Source organism: Antechinus flavipes, chromosome 1, assembly GCF_016432865.1.
Source record: "Antechinus flavipes isolate AdamAnt ecotype Samford, QLD, Australia chromosome 1, AdamAnt_v2, whole genome shotgun sequence".
In the NCBI taxonomy this organism is placed as follows: domain Eukaryota; kingdom Metazoa; phylum Chordata; class Mammalia; order Dasyuromorphia; family Dasyuridae; genus Antechinus; species Antechinus flavipes.
In genome coordinates this window covers 251,918,096-251,942,544 of record NC_067398.1, presented here as the reverse complement: position 1 = coordinate 251,942,544, position 24,449 = coordinate 251,918,096, and the positions used below count along the sequence as shown (strand labels likewise).

The 24,449-nt window shown below is 39.1% G+C and overlaps 1 protein-coding gene across 1 annotated transcript in view; it reads right to left on the bottom strand.

Moving 5' to 3' along the window:
• The window catches only part of GRIFIN (galectin-related inter-fiber protein), a 103,097-nt gene extending 82,959 nt beyond the window's left edge, over window positions 1-20,138 (bottom strand). The window contains exon 1 of the mRNA XM_051972270.1: window positions 19,970-20,138. Within this exon, the coding sequence (XP_051828230.1) occupies window positions 19,970-20,138 (169 nt within the window). The remainder of the gene's footprint in view (window positions 1-19,969) is intronic.
• Window positions 20,139-24,449: the final 4,311 nt, after the last annotated feature.

Genomic DNA, 24,449 nt, shown 5'->3' with positions numbered 1-24,449 from the left:
TTGAGATTTTCTTGGCAAAGATTCTAGAGTGAATTTGCCATTTCCTTCTGCAGCTCATTTTACAAAAGAGGAAACTAAGACAAACTGAGTGAAGTGACTTGCCTAGAGTCATACAGCTAGTAAGTGACTAAAAGTGGATTTGAAATCAGTTTTTTCTGGCTCTAAACCCAGCACTCTATCAATTGCACCATCTAATTTCTTGAGGAGGCCATCTACAATGTGCATATTTCCTTTCTTGTCAGTTTTACCTTAACTCTCTGCAGACTGATTTCCCTCTACATTCTTCAACTGAAATTGCTCTCTCTTTCCAGTGAGTTTTAATCGACAAACCCAATGACATTTTCACAGTCCTCATACTTTTTGATCTCTTTGCAATCTTTGACATTGTCCATCACCTTCTCCTTCTCTCTAGGTTCTCCTAAAGCTAATTAGTGACACTATCCTTCTTGCTTCTCCTCAAACCTATCTGATTGCTCCTTTTGTGTCTCCTTTGCTGGGTCTTCATCCAGGTCACCTCTCTAACTGTGAATGTCCTCTGAGACCGTCCTGAGCATTTGTCTCTTCTCCATTTCTCCAAGACTTCATATTTGCTTAACATAAAGAAAATCATCCTGAATGACAAACTATTATTCAGAGTTAGTCCCTTCTAAGGTTCAAACCTGAACTTGTGGTGAGGGAGAGGAACAAAGATCACAACTCTTTCTTCCCAGACAAATGATAATTTAGAACCATAGGATCAGAGTGAACCAGAAGTGAAAGGAATCTTAGAGATTCTCTAGTTCCACCTCTATTTTACAAACTGAGTCTGAATCCAGAGGAGTTTATATGAGTTTCCAAAAGAAATTGCAGTTTCCAAAGTTCACAACACCAGTAAGTTCCCTTTCTTTCTCTTATCTATCCATAAAAGTCTAGATCCAGCACCTGGGGAGAATGATTCATTTGGAGTCCTGATCACTTAGAGAATGGCCCAGTTAGCCCTGGAATTGTTTCTAATCTAGACTCAGAAGAAAGTCATAATTTAAATAAATGTTATCATTATTATGTAATAACATAATATAAATAATTTCTTCATCTATAATGGATTTGTGGGTATGATGGTCTCTTCTAGATAACTTCCAGATAACTAGATGGACAGTGGATAAAGTGCTACACTTGAAGTCAGGAAGATTCATTTTTGTGAATTCAAATCCAATCTCAGACATTTATTACTTGAATAAATCCATTGCTTCAGGTTTGAGCCTTAGAAGGCATTAGCCTTCTAAACTAGAAATAGTTTGTCATTTAGGATGATTTTCTTTATGTTAAACAAATATAAAATCTTGGCGGAATGGAGAAGTGACAAATGCCCAGAACAAGTCATTTAACCTTGTTCGTTTCAGTAACCTCATGTGTCAAATGAATTGGAGAAGAAAGGAGTCATTCATTTACCAATTACAAACTTTCTGGATTGCATGAAAGGTCACCCAACCTTATTATATGTCTTATTTCTGTGTCTTCCAGACTTTTGCATTGCCCTTATGCCTTAAGGATTCCTGGACCTTGCCATTTGCTCTGCTGACAAATCCTAAGGACTATTGGGACTTTACATCTGTCCTACAGTTGAATTCTCCTATACATATTGCCTACACAAATTAGAATGTTAGTTCTTTGAAAACAAGGACTAGTTCTTTAACTTATATCCACATAGTACTTGCCAAAAAATGATTAGTTAATGCTTTTTCATTGATTCATTCAAAGGAAATAGCATAGACAAAATGGGTAGTAAAGGTAGCACTGGATATTAAGAAAGTATGATTATGAAAAAGCTCAGGAACTGAGGAAAAGAATGGTGGAGAACGTCTGGGTGAAAATTAGTGGAGGAATACTTGCTGCAAAATTTTTTCCCTCATTTTCTGTTTTCCTTCTAGTTTTGTTTGCATTGGTTTTGTTTGTGTAATAACTTTAAATTTTATATTATCAAAATGATCTACTTTGTACTTCATAATGCTCCTCATATTTAATTTGATGCATAAATCCTTCCCTTATCCACAGATTTGACAATTAAATGATTCCATGCTCTCCTAATTTGCTTAAGGTTTCACCATTTATGTGTAATCATGTACCTATTTTGACTTTATTTTGGTATTTGGTATGAGACATTGATTTCTACCTAGTTTCTGCCACACTAGTTTTTTGTTGAAATCTTCTAATATAAAATGACCAATATGGAAACATTTTACATGGGGTACATCTATAACCTATATTAGATTGCTTACCATCTCAGGAAAGGAGAGGGCAGGGAGGGAGAGAGATTTTGGAACTCAGAACTTAAAAAACCCAAATGTTAAAAATTATTTTAATATGTAATTGGGGAAACAAAATATTTTTTAAAAAAGAAAATCAATGAAGGCAATGAACTTCAAAAGTAATGTTGCCATTTGAGTTTACTGTGGAATTGTGTCATTTGAGTTTATATGGATGTAAAGAGGAACTAGATGAGGAATTCAGAAACCAGATTACAAGCCCAGCAAAGAAACATGATATAACAGTGATGGAGGACTTTGATTATTCAGACATCTGCTTAAAATCTCACTCTCTGCCAAAAACAGAACAGCTAATAACTTCTTGACTTGCCTAAATGATAATTTCATTCTTCAAAAGAGGGAAGCATCAAGAAAAGGACATTCTGTTCTGAGTCTTTTTTCTCTCTAATGAGGAGGAGCTGGTTTCTGGGATAGACATGATGGGAAAATTATGGGAAAGTGGCTGCTACTGCCCAAAGGTTACAACAGGGAAAAAGAAATCCGGGTATAATCTGCTATGCATCTTACATTTTTTGGGGGGACAGATATTTCAGAAAATTCAGAGGAAGGATAGTTATAGTCTCCTGGACTAAAATTTTACAGGTAAATTAGTCTAGAAAGACTGGGAAATTCTCAAATTCTGAAAATGCAAAAGGAAATGATTTCAAGGAGGGAAACAATCAGGAATCAGCTCAGGAAAGCAAAGTGGTTGCACAGATTGCTCACCACTTTCTAAAAAAATCAATTTAATTTTATTTTTTTCAGTGAATAAGCATTTATTTTCTTTTTTCTTAATCCTCCTTCCAAATGAACAATGACAGAGAAGAGAAAAGAAAGCCTGAATATGCATATATACAAACCTAAACTAAACAAATTCCCACATGTAACCATATCTATGTTTCCTTTTATATTATGTACATTCTCTGCTGGAAGATCAGCAGCATTCTTCATTTTTGGAATTGTGTTTCATCAATGAATTGATCAGAATTCACAAATATTTCAAAGTTGTTTTTCTTCTTTCTTTGCTTACTTCATTCTGCATCAGTTCAGTCTTCCTAGTTTTTTTCTGAAATCATCCATTTCATCCTTTCTCATTGCATAATAATATCCATTATATTCACATACCAAAATTTGTTTAACCCTTTCTAATAGATGGGCATCCTCTAAGTTTCCAGAGATTTTGCTACTATAAAAAGAACTTCTATAAATAGTTCTGTACTGGTGGATCTTTTTTCTCTTTCTTTGATCTCTTTGAAGTATTGACCTAAAAGTAATATTGCTAGATCAAAGACTATATATTATCTTTGAGGGGCATGGCTCCAAATTTCATTCCAGAAAGGATGGACCAATTCAAGTGTACTAATATGTCTGTTTCCCTGCATCACTTCCAACAATTGCTCTTTTTATCTTTTCTTTTATCATCTTTTGAATGGCTTTAATTTACAATTCTCTAAATATTAATTATTTGGAGCATTTCTTTTTTTATTATAGCTTTTTATTTACAAGACATATGCATGGATAATTTTTCCGCATTGATCTTGCAAAAGCTTCTATTCCAACGTTTCCCTTTTCCCCCCCTCCATTCCCTCCCCTAGATAGCAAGTAGACCAATATATTTTAAATATGTTAAAGTATATGTTAAATACAATATATATACACATAGCCATATAGTTATTTTGCGGAGCATTTCTTTATGTTATTTCAAATTAGATTTTACAAAAGAAGATTCAAGCAAGGATCGATTACAGAGAATAAACATAAAATAATGACAATGTGTCACAGAGAAGTGTGAGGAATGCTAGGGTCCATGATGAAGTAAGATGGTTGAAAAAAATCTGATGGTAAGAAAAAATGGTCTTCTGTTTAAGTTACATTGAAGAAAAGAGAATCAAAGAAGTGATAAAACCATTATTTTGAGGAGATAGGATGATGATAACTAATGACAGAGAAGGCAAAGATGCTCAGTTCTGGTTTTGCTTCTATTTTCTTTCTTTTTTTTGGTAGATGAAGAAACTTTTATTTACAGGATCCACATATTAAATATATATATATATATACCTCTCTTTCAATATTTTCTATCTTATTTCCAAAGAGAATAAAACCTCTGAACTTGGAAGAACATAACAAAATTGGCTAATAGGTAATTGATAAACCAAACAATTAAGGAAATGGTAAGAGAGCATCTTGCTGCCATTGATAAAATAAAGACTCATGATCCAGATAAACTATATTCCTTATTTAATGAAAGAAATAGCAGGTGTAATTGAAGAGGAATAGTGCCATGGGGCTTGAATAGAACTTGTTGTCCAAGTTTTAAAAAAGGGAAGACAATAGAATTAGCCAATGGGCAAGTAAACTTGGCAAAATTCTAAAACATAGTATTATGTGCTGTTTACTTTGTCTTGCTTTAGTTTTCTCATCTAGAAAATGAGGGGGTTGGACTGGATCAGGGATTCTTCACCTTTTTTATGTCTTGGACCCTTCTTTTTAATAGTCTAGGAAAGTCTCAGAATTCTGTTTTTAAATGCAGAGGTAACAAAGTAGATCACAAACTAAAATACAGGCATGTGTGTGTACATATATGATTGTATGTGTGTGTATGCAAATATTTGTTGTGTTTCAGTCGTGTCTGAGTCTTGGTGACCTCATTTGGGGTTTTTTTTTGGAGGGGACAGAGAATCTGGAGTGATTTGTCATTTTCTTCTCTAGTCTATTTTACATAAGAGGCAACTGAGGCAAACAGTAGCTTGCCTAGGATTGCACAGCTAGGAAGTCTCTAAGGATACAGTTGAACTTAGGAAGATGAGTCTTCCTGACTCTTCCTGGAGTGTAGATTTGAGTTCAAATTCTACCTCAAACACACTAGTTGTGTGACTTTGGACAAATCACTTAATCTCTGTCTGCCTTAGTCGTATTATCTGTAAAATAGGGATAACAGTAGCTGCCAGGACAGCTAGATCTCCACAGAATGTATAGAGCACAGGCCCTAGAGTCAGGAGGATCTGAGTTCAAGTTTGGCTTGAGAACTTGGACATGTCACTTAACCCCAGTTGCCTCATCAAAACAAACAAACAAACAAAAAAATCTCCTAGGGTTGTTGTGAAGATCAAATGAGATAGTAATTGTAAAGCGCTTAGCACACTACCTGCTACATATAGTAAGCTCTATGTAAGTGTTCGCTATTGCTATTTTAAAAATGAATAAAGTGTTGCAGAGGAAGAATCACGGAAGATACATTTTGCCTATTTCATCGTTTGATTTGAAGCAGTCCCCTTCCTCTCTTCACAGCTGGGACTTTGTAGTCAACCCAGCCAAGTCTCTGAGCCCTAGAAGAGGGGGTGGGAAGGAAAAAACGGGGAATTATGATGCCAGAGGAAAGAAGAAAAGAGAAAGTCAGGAGAAGAGTGGGAAGGGGGAAAGAATGGGCAATGAGGGAGGAAAAAAGCTCCGAGGTGGAATGGGAGGCCCAGGGTGCCTCTGGTTTGCTACCAGGGATGGGGGGGACCATCTGGTGCTGATGGAACTCTCCCAGCAGTTGTGCAAATGGAAGGCCGGCTTTCAGCCCATGTTTTTTCCTTGTTAATCAGTGGCTGAGGGAGCTCCCGACACCACCAGCTGCTTGCATCTCGGGGAGAGGAAAGGGGTGGGGAAGGTGGGGGTCGTGGCCCTACCCCCGCATTCCTCTGCACGGGGCCTCACCCCACATCTGGATTGTTTTTCCCCTGCAGCTGGGCTGAGCTAAGAAAGATGCTTTCCTCCCTCTCCTCGCCCTGCCACCCTATCCTTCCATACGCCAGCACCTGCTGGAAGGATTCACTCAGGGGGCCCCCCTCCCTGAGCCAGCAGGAGGAGGGGTGGGAAATGAAATGAGCTTAGGGAAGGAGATATTTCTCTCAGGAAGTTATCTACTCTCCACCCTCTCCTTACCATCCCTTCTCCCCAGCATCCTATCATGTCTCTCTAATCAAAAGCAACCCCCCACTACGCTTATCCATCAGGCTGGCCCTGGTTCACGTAACTGGGACTAAGCAGACAGGCTGGAGAAGAGAAAGCTTAGTAACATTTCCATGATAGAAATAAGTCAATAGACTCATCTCTAACTATTCTATACATTGAAGAGACTTAGTTGTAAAGCCATAGGCAAGTAATTTAATGTCTCTGAAATTCAGTTTTTTCCTGTGTAAAATGGTGGTGGTAATAATAATCATAATTATAATCATACCTACATTACTATCCTTATTATTGAACTTAAGAAGTTTTCTTTTTTCTCTCAGACTCAGTATTAAACACACATGCACACACAATAATCACTAAAGGATTCCCAGAGGTATTATGTTTTATAATTAGAAAAAATCCCTCTGCCCTTCTGTGACTCTTGGTGAAGAGGAGAGATCAGATGCCACTGTGAATCTTCTGACTATTTCTGTTCTCAGATATCTTCACCAAGAAAGCTGAGGTTGGGGGAAATACTCTGATGGTTATCCATCAGAGTGGATAGAGAGGTTCCATCCTTTAGGGGATGTAGGGAGGGGAGAATTAGCGGGCTAAGCCTGGAGGTCTCTTGCCCCTTCCAGAATTTGGATTTTCCAATTTTCTCCCCTTCTTCTCTCCCCATTCCTTCTGCTTTCCCCATCAGGGTACATCAAACAGAAATCTCTCTTGTCCACATTCCCACATCTGCCCACACATGGATTTCCAATTATTAGTGGGGCTCAGTGGCCACCCTGGAATGCAGAACAATCCTTTCTCCAAAAGAGACTGCTGCTTTCTGGGAACAGGGCAAACTTCCTGGTCTTATCCGACTTGGGGCACGAAACAGCAGGATCCCCAGAGGGAAGAAATAACCTGGCAATGGAATGAACAGTACAAAGCCCACAGAATGTTAGGAATAAATATACACAGCCATTACCCCCCAGCCCACTTATACGCAGCCATGTGGACACATATGCTTGGAGATAACATCATAGGCTTTAGAGCAGGAAGGAATTTTAGCACTGCTAGTCCAGCTTCCAAATCTTTTGTGAATGAGGAATGGGGCACCCAAAAAAAAGAAGTGACTTGTTCAATATGACACCAAAGCGTCAAAAGCAGGATTCAAACTCAGATTTTCTGGGCTCCAAAATCAGTGTCCTTCTATACGACAAACCTGTCTCTAATCTGAGTGGACATTCAGGCTTCCTAGATGGGTTTAGAATTTGAAAAAGATGCCATAAGTAATCCCTCTGGGTACCTCTCGGAGCTGAGACTAGTGTGTGATCTTTAGGTTCTTGGCAACCTGTGATCATGGGTTTTGGGTAGTTATGCACATATAAGGCTTTCAAGACTTGCTCTCAAGACCCTGCATCTGAGGCAAGGTTGGAAAATAATGCCATCTCTGCATTGGCCAAGCTTTGAGACTTCCCCATCAATCAAAGGATTTCTTTCTCCCTGAAAATACTAGCAAATCTTAGACAGAAGCTGCCGCCTCCTCTTCCTTCTCCTTTTCTTTTTTTCTTCTCTTCTTCTCTTTCTTCTTCTTCCTCTTATCCTCTTCCTATTCCTCTTGTATTTTTCTTCTCCTCCTCCTTTTTCCTCCTCCCCCTTCTGCCTCATTCTTCTCCATGTTCTCCTTTTTCCTATCACTTTTTTCTTTATTTTAAACACATTGCTTTATGAATCATGTTGGGAGAGAAAAATCAGAGTTAACTCTGATAATGGAAAAAAGAAGTGAATATAGCAGGTATTGATTTACATTCAGTCTTCTTGGTTCTTTTTCTGGATGCAGATGGCATTTTCTGTCCAAAGTCTATTGGGATTGCTTTAGATCACTGAATCACTGTTTTTCTTGTCATTTTCTTTTTCCTGTCTTCTTCGTCCTCCTCCTCCTCTTGTCTTCTTCCTCTTCCTTCTCTTTTTCATTCCCCTTTCTCCTCCTTACTTCTTTCCCCCCTTCCTCCTCTTCTTCCTCCTTCTTTTCTTCTCACATTTGTAGAATATTACAATTTATGATCATTCTCCTTACAAGAGCCTTCTGAGATAATTAATGTAAATGTCATTTTTTCCATTTTACAAATGAGAAAACTGAGGTTCAAGGGGTGATAGTGAAATCACTTATTCAGTCATATAACAATTAAGTACTGGAACTTGGGATTCAAGTTCAAATCCAATTCGAAATCTGATGATGGTCTTAGAATATTGGAATTGGAAAGGACCTAAGAGATTATAGATACTAGAGCAATTATTAACTGCTAGGCTATGGTCCCCTAAGAGATGTGTGACTAGGTCTAAGAGATCCATGAACCTGAATGGGAAGAAAGTATAGTTGTATTTTCATCTTCTGTTTTCTTTATAAGGGTATATAGGGTGTCTCAAAAGTCTTAGTACATATTAAAGCTTTAAGAGCATTACATTTTATTCATATTTTGGGAACACCTTGAATGTTTCATTCATTTGAATGAATGTTAAGGAACACCTTAAAAACACTATTCTGAGAAAGCATCCATGGGCTTCACCAGACAGCACAAAAGGATCTCTGACACAGAAAAAAATATTACTAATGTCTGGTCTAGAGCTAGGAGGGACTTTAAATGCCAGCTATTTGAAAGAAGAAAGTGAGTTCCAAGGAGATATAGATGTCAGAACCAGGGCAAATATATCATAATCATCATTGTGATCACTAATATTTCTATAACCCTTTAAAAGTTGCAAAGTGCTTTGCATATACATTTTATGGCAGAATAAAGACCACAAATGTATAGGACAAATTTTAAGGAGCCTATAGAGTAGGAGATAATTTTTACTTGAACCACTATTCCCCATTTTCCCTCTCAAAGTGCCAAAGGGGGTCAAGTTCCCCTTCCTTATAGATATAGTTTGATACAAACATAGAATTGTGGGATCACAGATTTAAAACCAGAAGGGAATTCAAATACCATTTACTAGCTCCCTCGTTTTACAGAAAAGGAAACTGAGGTTCATTTAAAGTTAAATGACTTGTTCAAGATCACACAGGAAGTATTTAAACCCAGGTTAGCAAGAAGGACGGAGTGATACCATCGTGTATTGCAATTCTAGATGTCTGTGTCAGAGCTGGTGCCATGTTCTTAAGAGATACAGACTACAAAGATTTGGTGTTCATGATGGGGTCACTCTGGCCCCCTTAAAAGTCCCCAATGATTTACTGGTTGAAATGTCCAATCAAATTTTTGTCTACCATCTTAGCTAGAATGCTATAAGGGAAAACATACTAAATTCAGTGTCAAAACTGCACTTATAGATTTAGAAGGGGACTTTGAGGGCACTGATAAGGAAACTGAGGTTTAAAGCCAGTAAATGGTTGAGACAGATTTTTCTGACTCCCCATCCAGCATTATATCCCCTGAACCATTTCTGGCTAACCTAATACCTGCCTATGTGGACGTGGGCAAGTCACTCACCTCTCAAGGTTTTAGACTTCTCTGTATAACAAGAGCATCAGATGATCTTTGTGGTCTTATCCAGATCGAGTTCCTATGATCTGTGCCAAAAGAAAAGAAAGGGAAGATGAAATTTCCCCAACTGGTCCCAGCTGTGCTGTGATACCAGCGAACATACATCAACTCTCTTGCTCTTGGAGCTGGGGGTTCCCTGGTTTTTGCTGTCCCTTCTGGCAGGCTCCTCTCCTCACAGTCGGTCACACACTTCCTTTCCTAAAGAGCACGCAGGGTTCGCTGCTTTCCAGATCTCCCTCTCATCTATCTTTCCCTGACCTCATTGCCAATGACATTTGTCAGCCAGAGAATGCCAGGTGGAGGAGAAAGAGAGGCCATGGATTTGGGGCTGTGCGTGCAAGAAAAGAGCCAGATGGTTGTAATCCCAGTGCTTTATGGAGTAAGAGTAGAGACTGGGAGTAGGGGAGGGAGGAGACAGGCTTAAACACCTGCTCTAAGATCCTCTCTAGTGAGGAAGGCCCTTCTGGCTGAGTTAGGTCTGCCAGACATTCCTGCCTTGTAGGGACAATCCCTGTTTAAGCCTGTTTTTTTAGGATACCTGGATCTTTTTCCTCTCTGGGGGCTGAGGATGGGGACAAAATTTTCTACCTCATAACATTCTGCCCCCTCCCTTTCCCCAATCCTAGCTCTGAAAATGAGATTTTTCTTCCCGTCCTCCATCCAGCAGCCAGCAGAAATCCATCAAGAAGGAAGGACAAAAAACAACAATTATTTATTTTACAAGCTGAGAGTTAGAGATTTGTAAGAATAATGTGGGATGGAACTATCTGCCCCACAAGTGACCTGGAATCCATGGGAGAAATCTGGTTCCTTAATTGCCCGATAGGCAGTGAGAGACAAGGTGACTGTTTTTGTTAAACAGTGAAATAAACTCTTTTCCCCACCCCCATCCTCTGCCTGTTGGCAGGATTCTGTGTGAAATACTGGTCTTTCAGCATACAGCTGTATCTAGGGCAGGGTGACCAGAGCTGAGGCCTAGGGAGATATATTTAAATGACAACAACAGCACTCCCCCCGGGACATGATTTCAGTGACCACACCCCAGTGATGCACCCCAGGTACAAAACTTCCTAGGTCTGGTCCTGCCTCAACATCTGCCTCACTTCATCAGGTCCCTAAGAAGCCTGTTGAATATTGGGGGCGGGGGAGAGGGGTAGTGGTGGGAGTAGGAATCGTAAGAGAGATAGACAGACAGATATAAATGCAGACACAGACAGAAAGACAGAAAGAGACAGAGACAGAGACAGACAGACAGACATGCAGATGCAGACACAGACACAGACAGACAGAGACAGAGAAGGGGGAGAGAAAGAAGGAAGAGAGAGGGAGAGAGAGAGGGGAGAGAGACAAAGACAGAGACAGAGAAAGATGGAGAGACAGAGACAGAGAGAGAAAGAAAGAGAGGGAGGAAAAAGGAGAAAGAAAGAGAGAGAGAAGGAGGAGAAGGGAAGAGGGGGAGAGATTTATCAGCTTCTTTTCTACTGTGAAAATAAGAAAAGGAGAAAGGAGCTAGTATTTAATAAATGCCTTGTGTGTGCTAAGCATTGTACTTTACAAATATTATTTTATTTAATGCTCACAACAACCTTTAAAAAAGTTGGTACTATTATCATTCCCACTTTACAGCTGAGGAGACTGAGGCAGAGATTCAGTGACTAGCCCAGAAGCAAATAGCTAGTAAGTATCTAGGACAAGATTTGAACTTGGGTCCAGTGCTCTACCCATGTTGCTGCCTACCAGATCCCCTAAGACATGTAATACTCAAATGTGACAATCCAGGGGGCAGGATGTATTCATTAGCCCAAGACTAGAATGCTAATCCTCATGGGATCCAAGTTTCCCCATTATAGTTTTTATTCTGATGAGTCTTTCTGAAGTGATGTGTCATGCACAAGTACGGAGAGGCATTGGCAGAGAAAATGCCAGCTTTCCAGTGCTACTACTGGGCTTATACCCCAAAGAGATACTAAAGAAGGCAAAGGGACCTGTATGTGCCAAAATGTTTGTAGCAGCCCTGTTTGTAGTGGCTAGAAACTGGAAAATGAATGGATGCCCATCAATTGGAGAATGGCTGGGTAAATTGTGGTATATGAATGTTATGGAATATTATTGTTCTGTAAGGAATGACCAGCAGGATGACTACAGAGAGGCTTGGAGAGACTTAACATGAACTGATGCTGAGTGAAATGAGCAGAACCAGGAGATCATTATACACTTCGACAACGATAGTGTATGAGGACATATTCTGATGGAAGTGGATTTCTTTGACAAAAAGACCTAACTGAGTTTCAATTGATAAATGATAGACAGAAGCAGCTACACCCAAAGAAAGAACACTGGGAAACAAATGTGAACTATTTGCATTTTTGATTTATACCTTCTGAATCCAATTCTCTCTATGCAACAAGAGAACTGTTCGGTTCTGCAAACATATATTGTTATCTAGGATATACTGCAACATATCTAACATATATAGGACTGCTTGCCATCTAGGGGAGGGGGTGGAAGGAGGGAGGGGAAAAATCGGAACAGAAGTGAGGGCAAGGGATAATATTGTTAAAAAATTACCCTGGCATGGATTCTGTCAATAAAAAGTTATTATTAAATAAAATAAAATTAAAAAAAAAAGAAAATGCCAGCTTTCTAGTTCCAATAGTCTTGTGTCTTGTGACGGAAAGAGCCATTCACATCCAGAGAGAGCTCTATGGAGACTGAATGTGGATCAAAATATAGTATTTTCACCTTTTTTTGTCTATTTGTTTGCTTGTTTTTTTTCCATTCTCATTCCCCCCTTTCAATCTGATTTTTCTTGTGCAACATGATAAATGTGGAAATATGTTTAGAAAGATTGCACATGTTTTATCTAGGGGAGGGAGGAGGTGAAGAGAGAGGGAGAAGAATTTGAAACACAAGGTTTTACAAGGAAAAAGTATCTTTGCATGTATTTTGAAAAAAATCATCAAATTCAGATCAAAGCATAATATTTTTACTTTATTTTTTGTGTTTTTTTCTTTTATTCTGTTCCTTCTTTCACAACATTACTTGTATAGGAATATGTTTTATATTATTGCACATATATAACCTATATCAAATTGCTTATCATCATAGGGAAAGGAGGAAGAGAGGAAAGAATATTTGAAAGTAAATTTTTAAATGAATATTGGAAATATTCTATCCATGTTGCTGCCTACCAGATCCCCTAAGACATATAATTTTTACATATAATTGGAAAAATAAATGCTATTTAAAAAAAGGTTGTGAGCCCCTTGAGAGCAATAATTATGTTTTGCCTTTCTTTGTATCTCTTACATTTAGCACAGTGTATAGCACATAGTAGGCACTGAATAAAAACTAATTGATGTAATATTAAGTACTATGTAAAAAGGACTTTGTCTTACGAGATAGCTTCATACTTGAATTCTGGAGATCTGTTTGAGTTCCAGTTTTCCCAATAATTAAAGAATTACTCCATCTTTCTAAGCCTCAGTTTTTTTTTTTGTCTGTAAAGTAAGGATAATAATTTTTTCCACAATCTCTTACAATTTTAAAACCTTGTTAGATTGCAGTAGGGAATTGTAAACGTGTTAATATAGTCCGGTACAGTTCTCAGGGAAGTTAAAGTCTAATAAACTTTAAATTTAGAGAATGGACAGGGCCAGTTATGTTATTACACACCTATTATCCCTGCTATTGGGAAGGCTGAGATTACTGGATCTCTAGTGCCCAAGAATTCTTGGCTACAGTGGACTAAGCCTATTGAGTGTCTAAACTAAGTTTTCCTTTAGTATGGTGAGCACTCAGATCCCAGGTGTGGGGTCTAGGGCAATGGGTTGGCTAGAGAGAGAAAAAATTCTTATGTTTACCATATTAGTACTGGATCCCTGAAAGAGACAGATTCAGAAACAAAGACAGAGAGAGGGAAGAAGAGGGGGAGGGAGAGAGAGAAAGAGAGAGAGAGAGAGACAGAGAGAGACACACAGAGAGACAGAGACAAAAAGAAAGAGAGAGAAGAGAGAAAAGGAAAAAGAAAGATAAGAAAGAAAGAAAGAAGAGAAAGAATAAAAGACAGAAAAGAAAAAGGAAGAAAGAAAGAAAGAAAAAAGTAAGGAAGGAAAGAAGGAAGGGAGGGAGGGAGGGAGGGAGAGAAGAAGGAAGGAAAGAAACTGGAAGTGGCCTAAAAAGTTATATAAGCAAATTCTCATTTTTACTGAAATTTTATTGAGAAATAGATTTAAAGAGGTTAAATGGCTTTCCCAAAGTCACACAAGTTGTAAGCAGGACAGGCAGGATTAGAACTCGGGTTCTCTGTCTACAAACTTCACACTTTCCACAGAGTTATGTGACTTCCCTTTAATGCAAACCAGAACACAGAACATAGTACAGATACAATTCATCATAAGAAATTCAAGTAGAAGACAGGAAGAGATGATGATCTCACCTATTTAGAGCAGGCTTGGGCTTTGTGGCTTTCAGTTTCTTTACATTTATCATCTCATTTTGTCCACATAATGCCAGATAAAATAAGTATGGCAGTTACGCATCCATTTTACAGAAAAGAAAAATGAGGTTCCAAAGACATTAAGTGACTAGTTCTTGTAGTACTTTGCTGCCCTCAAAAGTCTCCTGCGAATTCAGCTTATTTAAGTCCTTCCTCCCAGCCCAGTGCTATTTCCATCAAACTGCTGCTGCCCCAAGGTAGAGGATATTTGGCAGTGGGGTAGTTTCAGCTCTCCAACCCTTAGCATCTTTCTACCCCTCTTTCCTCCTAAATCCAAGACCACTATGAAGAAAGATTGCTTCTGATGTGTTTGGAGTTGGAGATGGCGGTAGGATGGAGGAATCACTGCACTGAGGGAGTTTCCTGCTATCTCCCTTGGTTTTGCCCTGTCCAGAGAAGCACTGGACAGTGATACCCTGGCTGCTCCAGGCTGGGGATGAGGGGCAGGCTGCAGTGGCAGCCCAGAGCCGGGACCCAAAGGTTGTGAGGGCTGCTATCAGTCCTTTCCTTCAGCAGGCGAGCAATAAGGAAAGATTGACTGCTGCCTCTGTTTGTTTTAGGCAGAGGGACCAACTCACTCCTCTACCCCTTGTCCCCTGTCTCTTGGCAGGATGCAGTGCGAGACACTCAAGCTTCAGCATTGATATCACTCTTTCCAAGTCCCCGGGGGACACTGGGAGGAATGGGATGGATGCAGGGGCAGGATAGGGTCCTGATGGAAGAGCTAACCAGCCTGAGAAACACTCTCAGGAAGGAGCAGGGCCAAAGAGGCGGGTGTCGAGAAGGATTCAAGCCTGCACACCCACCCCTTCCTTGACCCTGTCTGAGCTGTGGGAATAAGCCTAGGGGAGGGAGGGAGATGGGGGCGAAGAAAACCGCTGAGTTTGGATCCATTCCAAGAGCTTCCAGGAAGTAAGAAAGCAGAAGGGACTCATCCATAGCTGCTCCGAATTGGGCTAGGATCTCCAATTTATCCTGTCTATATCTTACTTCCATATAGCTGCTAGCATGCTGTTTCCCCCATTAGACAATGAATTCCTTGAGACTTTTGTCTTTGTACCCAACGATTGTAGTTGGGAATCGCAGTGTCTAGCACATAGTAGGTACTTAATAAAGACTGACTGACCTCCCCAACCATTGACCTTGCTCATCCAAAGACTATTTGGAGCTTGACATTCTCTTTCTCTCCCTCTCCCCATCGTTCTTCCTCTACTTCTTCCTCTCTTCCTCCATCTCCTTCTTTCTGTCCCTCTCCATCTCTTTCCCTCTTCTTCTCCCTCTTCCCTTCCCTTTTTTCCTCTCATTCTTTCTCTTCCCCTCTTTGTCCCCTCTTCTCTCCTCTCCCCATTCCCTCTCCCTGTCTTCCTCTTTTCTCCTCTCTGTCTCTGCCTCTCTGTGTGTCTCTCCCCTCTTTTCTGTCTTTTCCTGCCTTTAACCAGTTTTTATGTTCCTATTGGTATTTATTTAATACAACTCTTTGTCTTTGCCACTCTCCATAATTTTCTTTCATCCCTTTTCACTTTCTTTCTCCTTACCTTCTTCTCTTTCTTGAATCATTTTTATTTCTTATTGTGTATGTGTGTCTATCTCTCTCTCCTTTGGCCTCCTGTCTTAATGTCTCTGTCTTGTTTTATTGGTCTCTTGGTTACCTGTCTTGCCAGTTTTTCTTTGGTCTCCCTCCATCAGCCCCATTTGTCCCTGTCTTTCCTTCTCTCATGTCCTTTCCCATCCTGTCTCTGTATTCATTTAACTCTCTCAGTTCCTCTCAATACTTTAATACCGCTAATTTAATATCTCCCATGATCCTCTTCTGTTTCTATTTTCATCTTTCTACCTATTTTTCTTCCTCCATGTCTCTGTCTCCATCCTTATCCTTGTTTTAGTCTTTGTCACTCTCCTTTCTTTATCTCCCCATCGTTTTGCTGTCCTTGCTGCTTTTCCTCCATCTCTGTTACTGTCATCCCTCAATATTTCTGACTTTGTCCTTCTCTCTCTACTAAATCTCTTTGCTCTTATCCCTTTTTCCCTGTCCTCTCTCCACCTTTGGTCTCCCATATCTCTATAGTCCTTATTCTCTGTCCCTCCTTGTTTCTACCTGTCCGTTTCTCTCCACCTCTTCTTTCCATCACTGTCTTATACTTCTTTTTCCCTATTTCTCCTTCTCCCCCTCCAAATCTGTCTTATCTGTGTATCTTTCTATCCTTCTGTTTTTGTCTATTTTTCTTACTCCACGCTCTGTTACCATCTTTAGCCCTCTGTCTCTCTCCATTTTTCTTCTTTTGCTCTGTCTTTGCTTTCTCTTATTTTCATCTCCCTTTCTGTTTCCTTCCATTTCTCTCTGCTACCGTTATTAGCTCTTTATATTTGTCTCTCTTTTCTTCATGTCTGATCTCTCCTAGCTCTCCTGTCCTTCCCCTTATCCCTCTCTCTTTCTCCATCTCTGCCCTTTCCTTTCCATGTCCATCTCCCTCTTTGTCTTTCTCTTCTCTATCCAACCTTCTATGTTCTTGTCTCTGCTCCTTTCTCTCTCCCTTCAGCTCTCTCTCATACCATCAAAGCCCTGGAGACTGATTCAGTTTGCACAGGCATCAAGCCAATGGCATTCGCCACAGTTTCCAGTGAGAAGCTCTTGGTGTCAAACTCTCAGTGGAGACATACTGAGGTCTCAGGAACACAAGCCCCAGTTCCAAGGCAGGGGTCATAGCAATAGCTTCACTTCAAAGGGGCTGGATAGGTTGGCAGTCAAAGCTAATTCCAAGTCAGCCACTGACATTAGGGAGAAGCCAGTCTGCAGCCAAAGGGTGTGAGTTGGTAGCTAGGGAGGTCAAGCAGGAATATTTTGACCTTTTGTCCCGAATTGCACAACTAGCCATGTGCAGGTCAGGGGGCTTGCTCATTCCCCTGCAGTGTCAACAACTCTTTGCTGGAGCCACAGTGCCCCCTCCTCCTCCCCCATTTCCTCCCCTATGCCAGCACTAAGCAAAGTTGTACACATTTTGAGGCAACAAGCATTGTGTTGCAAGATTTTTGTTAGATGAGGTCCTTGCCCTAGAAAGACACAGAATTCCACCCTTTATAGGCTCAAAGGAGCTGACCCAGTCCAGTCAATCTCAACTTCCCAAAATAATGCTTCAAAAAAATTATCCAAGTGTCCTCCCCCCCAACCCCTACTTTCCTCCTGAGGGACACCACTCTGCATTTTCCAGATGGAGAAATTGGATCCCAAGGCTACTGGGCCATAAGCATGTGCAAAAAAAATGGGAAGAAAGGAAGGAATTAGCATATTGGGTTCTGGACAACTGGACTAGGATGCATTTCCTATTTCTAAGGCTGGGGCGGGGATTAAACAAAAGTCAACTATTCCTTCCTCCTACATCCAAGCAAGATAGTGCATAAATTATTCCAGACACATGGAATAATTATTCAGACATGTTTGATTCTCTTTCCTAACAAGTGGTGCTCTCCCTCCCTCATTCCCTCCCTCCTCCTCCTCCTCTTCCTCCCCCTTTTTCTTCCTTTTTCTTCTTCCTTCTTCTTTCTTCTTCTTCTTCTTCTTCTTCTTCTTCTTCTTCTTCTTCTTCTTCTTCTTCTTCTTCTCCTTCTCCTTCTCCTTCTCCTTCTTCTGCTTCTTCTTCTCCTTCTCCTTCTCTGCTTCTTCTGCTTCTTCTTCTTCTTCTTCTTCTTCTTCTTCTTCTTCTTCTTCTTCTTCTTCTTCTTCTTCTTCTTCTTCTCTGTCTCCATCTTTCTCTCTCTTTCTTCCCATCTCTCTCTCTGTCTCTCTCTCACACACATACACACATTGTCTCCATTTCCCTTCTCCACTTAACTCTCTTCCTTTTGTCCTCCCCCACATTATCCCAGATCTCCCAAAGAGAATTGAGTTCAGGCCATGGATACACACATGAGAAGCATTCTAATGACCAAAGGTAAAGACACACACAAATTATCCACTATCATTTTTACCACCTATGTCTGATTTTTTTCTGCTTCTCCTTTTGAGTGAAACACTCCACGACTTGAGGCTTCCCTATTAACAGATACTAAAAGGGGCTCAGAAAGCTTTGTATGTTGATGAAGAACCAGACTAGTCAGCCCTACCTGCTGAGCACTTGACGCATAAAATCTCAGAGCTAGAAAAAATGCAAGAGGTCATCTAGTTCCACCAGTGCCAAAGCAAACCTTCCTTCTACCACATTCTGAGTGAGTGGCCAGGTAGTGTCTATTTGAAGATTTTCAGCTCCAGGGACTCCACAACCTCTAGAGACAACCCATTCTTTTTATCATTGTAATTATTGGGAAACTTTTTATTATAAAAAGCTAAAATATTCTTCACTGATTGCTTAGGAGCTAATTATAAGTACCCCCAACTCTGCACAGAGATATACAAAGAAATGGTGATGATTGAAAAATGATCAAAGGATATGAACAGGCAATTTTAAGAAGAAAAAATGAAAGCCATCTATAGTCATGTGAAAAAATGCTCTAAATCACTTCTGATTAGAGAAATATAAATTAAAATGACTCTGAGGTACTACCTCATATCTATCAGGTTGGCTAAGATGATAGGAAATGATACTGACAAATGTTGGAGGAGATGTGGGAAAACTGGAATTTTTTGTTAGATTGTTGGTGGAGTTGTGAACTTATTCAAACATTCTCAAAAGCAATTTGGAACTATGCCCAAAGGATTATTAAACTATGCATACCCTTTGATCCATCAGTGTCACTACTGGATCTGTGTCCCAAAGAGATCATAAAGGAGGGGAAATGATGCACATATGCAAAGTTTGTAGCAGCTCTTTTTGAGGTGGCAAGGAACTGGAAACTGAGTAGATGCCCATTACTTGCGGAATGGCTGAATAAGTTAAATTATTGTTCTATAAGAAATGATGAGCAGGGTGGTTTCAGAAAAATCTGAAAAGACTTACATGAACTGATGCTGGATGAGATGAGCAAAACTAGGAGGACATTGTACACAACAACACCAAGATTGTGTGTGATCAACTATGATAGACTTAGTTCTTCTCAGCAATACATTGATATAAGACAATTCCAATAGACTTGGGATGGAAAATGACATCTACATCCAGAGAAAGAACTATGGAGACTGAATGTGGATCAAGACATATTATTTTTACCTTTTGTTGTTTTTTCTTTTTCATGGATTTTCCTTTTTGTTCTGATTTTTCTTTCACAGCATGAATAATATGGAAATATGTTTAAAATGATTATACATGTATAAGCTATATCAAATTGCTTGCTCTCTTGGGGAGGGGGAAGGAAGGGAGGGAAGAAGGAAAAAAGTTGGAATTTATATTACCAAAAAATGAATGTTGACAAATATCTTTACATGTAATTGGAAAAAATAAAATTTTTTCCACAACAAAGTGGGGAAATAAAAAGAAATAGTGATGTTAAAGGACAGGTCAATTCTCCCAGAGCCTCCACAGCTGTGGATCATAGCATCTGCAGGAGTTGCAAAGGCAGCCTTTTCTGACATAGGTATTGGGGACTGGGAATGAGATAAATTGGAGATAGAGGGAAGAGGAGAAAGGTTAGACAATGCAGCGGCCTCTCAATCAGAGAGATTAGAGAACAGCAACCGCCTCTCAGTCTCCTTACACCATCCTCTCACAAGAGGAGATCCATTCTGGGTTGGATCTCCAGCAGCCACTGTTAGGTGGCTCCCATGTATTCCAACAGCTCTCCTGTATTCCAACATAGTGATATCTGGATATCAAGATGGAGAAGGTCGATAGTGATGGTAGTAATAGTAGTGAGGATGATGGTGATGACAATCTTGGCAATGATCATGGTAATGGTGATATTATTGGTGATGGTAGAGAAGGTGACAGTGATAAAGTTGATGGTAATTGTGGGAATGGTCATGATGGTAATGGTAATGACTTGTGGTGCTTGATAGTTAAGAGTGGTTAATGGTCATAATAGTTGTGAAAATGATAGTGACAATAATGTCATTGGTGATGATGGTACTGGAAATGCTGATTGTGTGTGAAATAGTGCTGCTATTTTAAAATTATTTTAAGCCTTGTTTGACTCTTTGTGACCTCATTTGGGTTTTTTTGGGACAAAGATATGGGAGTAGTTGGCCACTTCCTTCTCCAGCTTATTTTATAGACGAGGAAACTAAGGCAAACAGAGTTAAGTGACAGCTAACAAGTGTCTGAGACCAAATTTGAACTCAGGAAGATCAATCTTCCTAATTCCAGGCCCAGTACTCTGTCCACTGTCACATAGCAGCCCTTTATAAGTAATATAAAGTAGCTCATATAGGCTCTGTATACTACATAAAGTATAAACTAGTGATAGTAAAATTCATGACTATCCATAATCTGGCCCTGACTTGTTCTCCTGTGTTAACTTCCATTTGGACTTCAGTCAAACTGAACTTTCCATTGTCCTTTCCTCTCTGATCTCTGTGCCATTATTCATACTGTTATGGACCATGATCTAATCTTAAAAACCCATGATCTTTTTCCAACCATAAGCATGTTCAGATGTCAAAAGAGACTTTTCTTCTATTGCCCATCAATATAGAAAGAAGAAGGAATGGCTCAACCTTAAATGTGGCCAATGAAACTGAAAACTTAACTCTTGTCAAGAGATCTGGGGGGAAAAAATCGGAACAGAAACGAGTGTCAATATAATGTAATTATTAAATAAAAAATTAAAAAAAAAAGAGATCTGGAAGCTGATTAAAGACTGACTGACCATCCACAAGTCTGTTAACTATTCTTTCCTGCTTTTTGCTAGGAAAAACTCCTTGGCTTACAGGGAGGGCAGTTACGTGGGCTTGAATCAGAGTGACGATACAGCCAATATTCTCATACTTGAGAATGAGAATTCTGTACCATCTGTACCATCTACTCTGTAAAGACTGGGAAATCCACAAAACATTGTTCACAAAGTGAAGGAAAAGATGTTCAAAAATAAATGGACCATCAGAGATCATTTTCATAAATTAAAGGTAAATTAGGCCTACAAGAAGTTCTTGGCTGACCAAGCTAAAGATCACAAACCCATGACTAAGGAAATACAAAAGGATCAAGAGAAGTCTCTGTAGTGTAAGAACAAGGTCATCAAGTCTTTGTCTACAAAGTATCAGCAATCCAGAAACTGTTCTGTTCAACTTATAGACAGAGATGTGCTAGTAAGTCTCTAAGGTAAAAAAAAAAAAGTACACTCAACACACTTTTAAATTGAATCTGCATTAATAATTTCTTCCTCACTTTTCCAGGTCTACATTGCAGTTTCTTAAACTATAGTTTGAAACTCCATACAAGTCTTCCTGTATGGTCTTTACAAACTATCAACAAAACAATATAATCCCACACCTCTTGCTTTTCCCTCCTTAGATTTCCCATTGAATTTTACTTTTTTTGTTCTTATTTCACCCTCTTTTATATCAAAATTATTTGTGTTCCTTTCCTTTTCCTAAAGCTGTGAGCTCACTGCGACCTAGATCTATGTCACATAGCTAATATGTAAGCTCGTTTTCTCCACTTTCTTTTAAAATCTTTATTTAACTCCATTGCCTAAAAGAGAAAAGAAAAAGAAAAAAATACCTCATGTCAGGCATTGTGCTGTAGTCTAGATATAAAAAAGGTGGTGGTGGGGGGAAATGCCCTTAAAGAGTTCACAGTCTAATGAGAAAGACAATAAGCAAATAAATATGGGCAAACATATACAGAAAAAATAGGAAATAATAAAAAGAAGGAAGATACTAAGAAAAAGTTTTCCTAAGTAGGGACTTAAATGAAGCCAGGAAAACGCATAGATAGAGATAAAGAAGGAGAACATTTCAGGAATGAGGAGAAAATCAGAGAAAATGTTTAGAAGAGATGGAATGTCTATTGATGTCTATTCCTTTCCATATTTTTCCATATTTTTTAAAGTATCGATATATAATCTGCAATAATCTTCATGGTGATCTTTTCACTTATGCACATCATGAGTACTATAAGGCAAGAAATCCAAGGGTTCCATTAAATTATACTCTTTTTGTCTTGGACGAGGGATAAAATCAAATTTGCAAATTCCATTTTTTTGCCTCTCTAAAGAGGGGTTCCTGTATCCCAAAGAGATCTTTAAAAAGAGAAAAAGAGTAACATGTGCAAAAATATTTTTGGCAGCCCTTTTTGTAGTGGCAAGGAACTAGAAACTGAGTTGGATGCCCATCAGCTGAGGAATGGCTGAATAAGTTATGGTACCTGAATATTATGGAATATTATTGTTCTATAAGAAACAATCAGCAGGATGATTTCAGAGAGGCCTGGAGAGACTTAACATGAACTGATGCTGAGTGAAATGAGCAGAACCAAGAGATCATTGTACACAGCAACAAGAAGATTATACGATGATCAATTTTGATGGAGGTGGCTCTTTTCAACAGTGAGGTGATTCAGGCCAGTTCCAATGGTCTTGTGAGGGAAAGAGCCATCTGAACCCACAGAGAGGACTGTGGGGACTGAGTGTGGAACACAACATAGTATTTTCACTTTTTTGTTGTTGTTTGCTTGTATTTTGTTTTCTTATATTTTTCCTCTTTGTTCTGATTTTTCTTGTGCAACATGATAATGGTGGAAATATATATAGAAGAATTGCACATGTTTAACATATTCTGGATTACTAGCTTTCTAGGGGAGGGGTGGGGGAAAGAGAGGGAGAAAAAAATTTGGGACACAAGTTTTGCCAGGATGAATGTTGAAAATTGTCTATGCATATGTTTTGAAAATTAACAAAAAACCTTTTATATAATAAAATAAAATAAATATGTAAAAAAGAGGGACTATGAATCATCCTTCCATTAAACTATAACTTCATTCTTTCCTCTGAGTTCATTTACATTAAAAATGTCAGTATTGATATAATTTAATTCTTCCTTCTTTGTCAACTCATTTGTCATTGGACAGAGATCTCTCATTTAGATCACAGTTAGATCAGCACTTATAAATGATCTAAGAACTATGCAATTCTTAGCAACCCCTGAATCCATTTCAGCTGCTCTGACACTGTCACTCTAGAAAGAGGAACAAACAGAATTGAAGGTCATTTTGCATTTTCCTTTGTTTCATGGGTTGCCATGGTAAAAGAATTCATCACCCACATACTAGGAAAACTAATCGAAAGAGGCACCAGTGGCAGGGGCAACCTCCCTCCCTCCCTTTACCCCTGAAGATCCTAGAACCAATTGGGGAAGGTTAGTCGGGGAAGAGCCATTCTTGGAGGCTTCCTCCATCTTACCTTCCTCCTTCACCCAAGCTGCTTGACTGCTAACATTCCTTTTGATGAGATGGAGGCCCACAAGGTCTTAACACCTGCTCCCAACTGCCAAAGGAGATCTTTCAGGTCCTTACACCCTGAAGTCCCCAACATTGTCATCTCAAATACCTTTGTATTCTAAAGTTCCTGTAATGTTGATTCAAGACAATTCCACTAGACTTAGGATGGGAAAATGCCATCTATGTTGTTTATTTGCTTTTTCTTTCTCATGATTTTTTCTCTTTTTCTTACACATGACAAATATGGAAATGTTTTTAAAAATTAATTAAAGAAGACTGCTTGATGTCTTGGAGAGGGGACAGATAAGTGAGGGAGGGAGAAAACGTTTGGAATATCAAATCATACAACATGAATGTTGAAAACAAACAAAAAAAAGATCTCTAATCTTCCCATATGTCTTATAGCTAAACTTTCATGTATTCTCTCCCCCAATTAAAAGGTGAATTTCTTGATAGCAGGAACAATTTTGAGTTTTTCTTTTTGTATCCCTAGCTCTTAGCACAGTTTTTGAGACAGAGTAAGTGTTTAGTAAATGATTTTTCATTCTTTTATTTATCACCCACCCTTCCATTCATCCATCCTTTCACTCATCCTGTAGTTTAGGACAAGACCATTGAGAAAAATACCACAGGACTACATCCTATTACTAGAATGACAAACTTGAAAAACAAAAAAGCATTTTCTTAGTCCTTGGGAGTTTTAGCTCCATAGGGAAATAATGTTTGGATGAGGAATAATCTGAAATGCCTTCTACCTCTAGACCTACAATTCCCAGGGTCCTCTTTGTATTTGACTTTGTCTTTTTCTTAAAGAAAAAAAAGGGATTGTGTCTCCAGCTCCTTATATATATTAATGCTGAGCACATATTAATAATGATGGTTGATTGATTGCTTGATT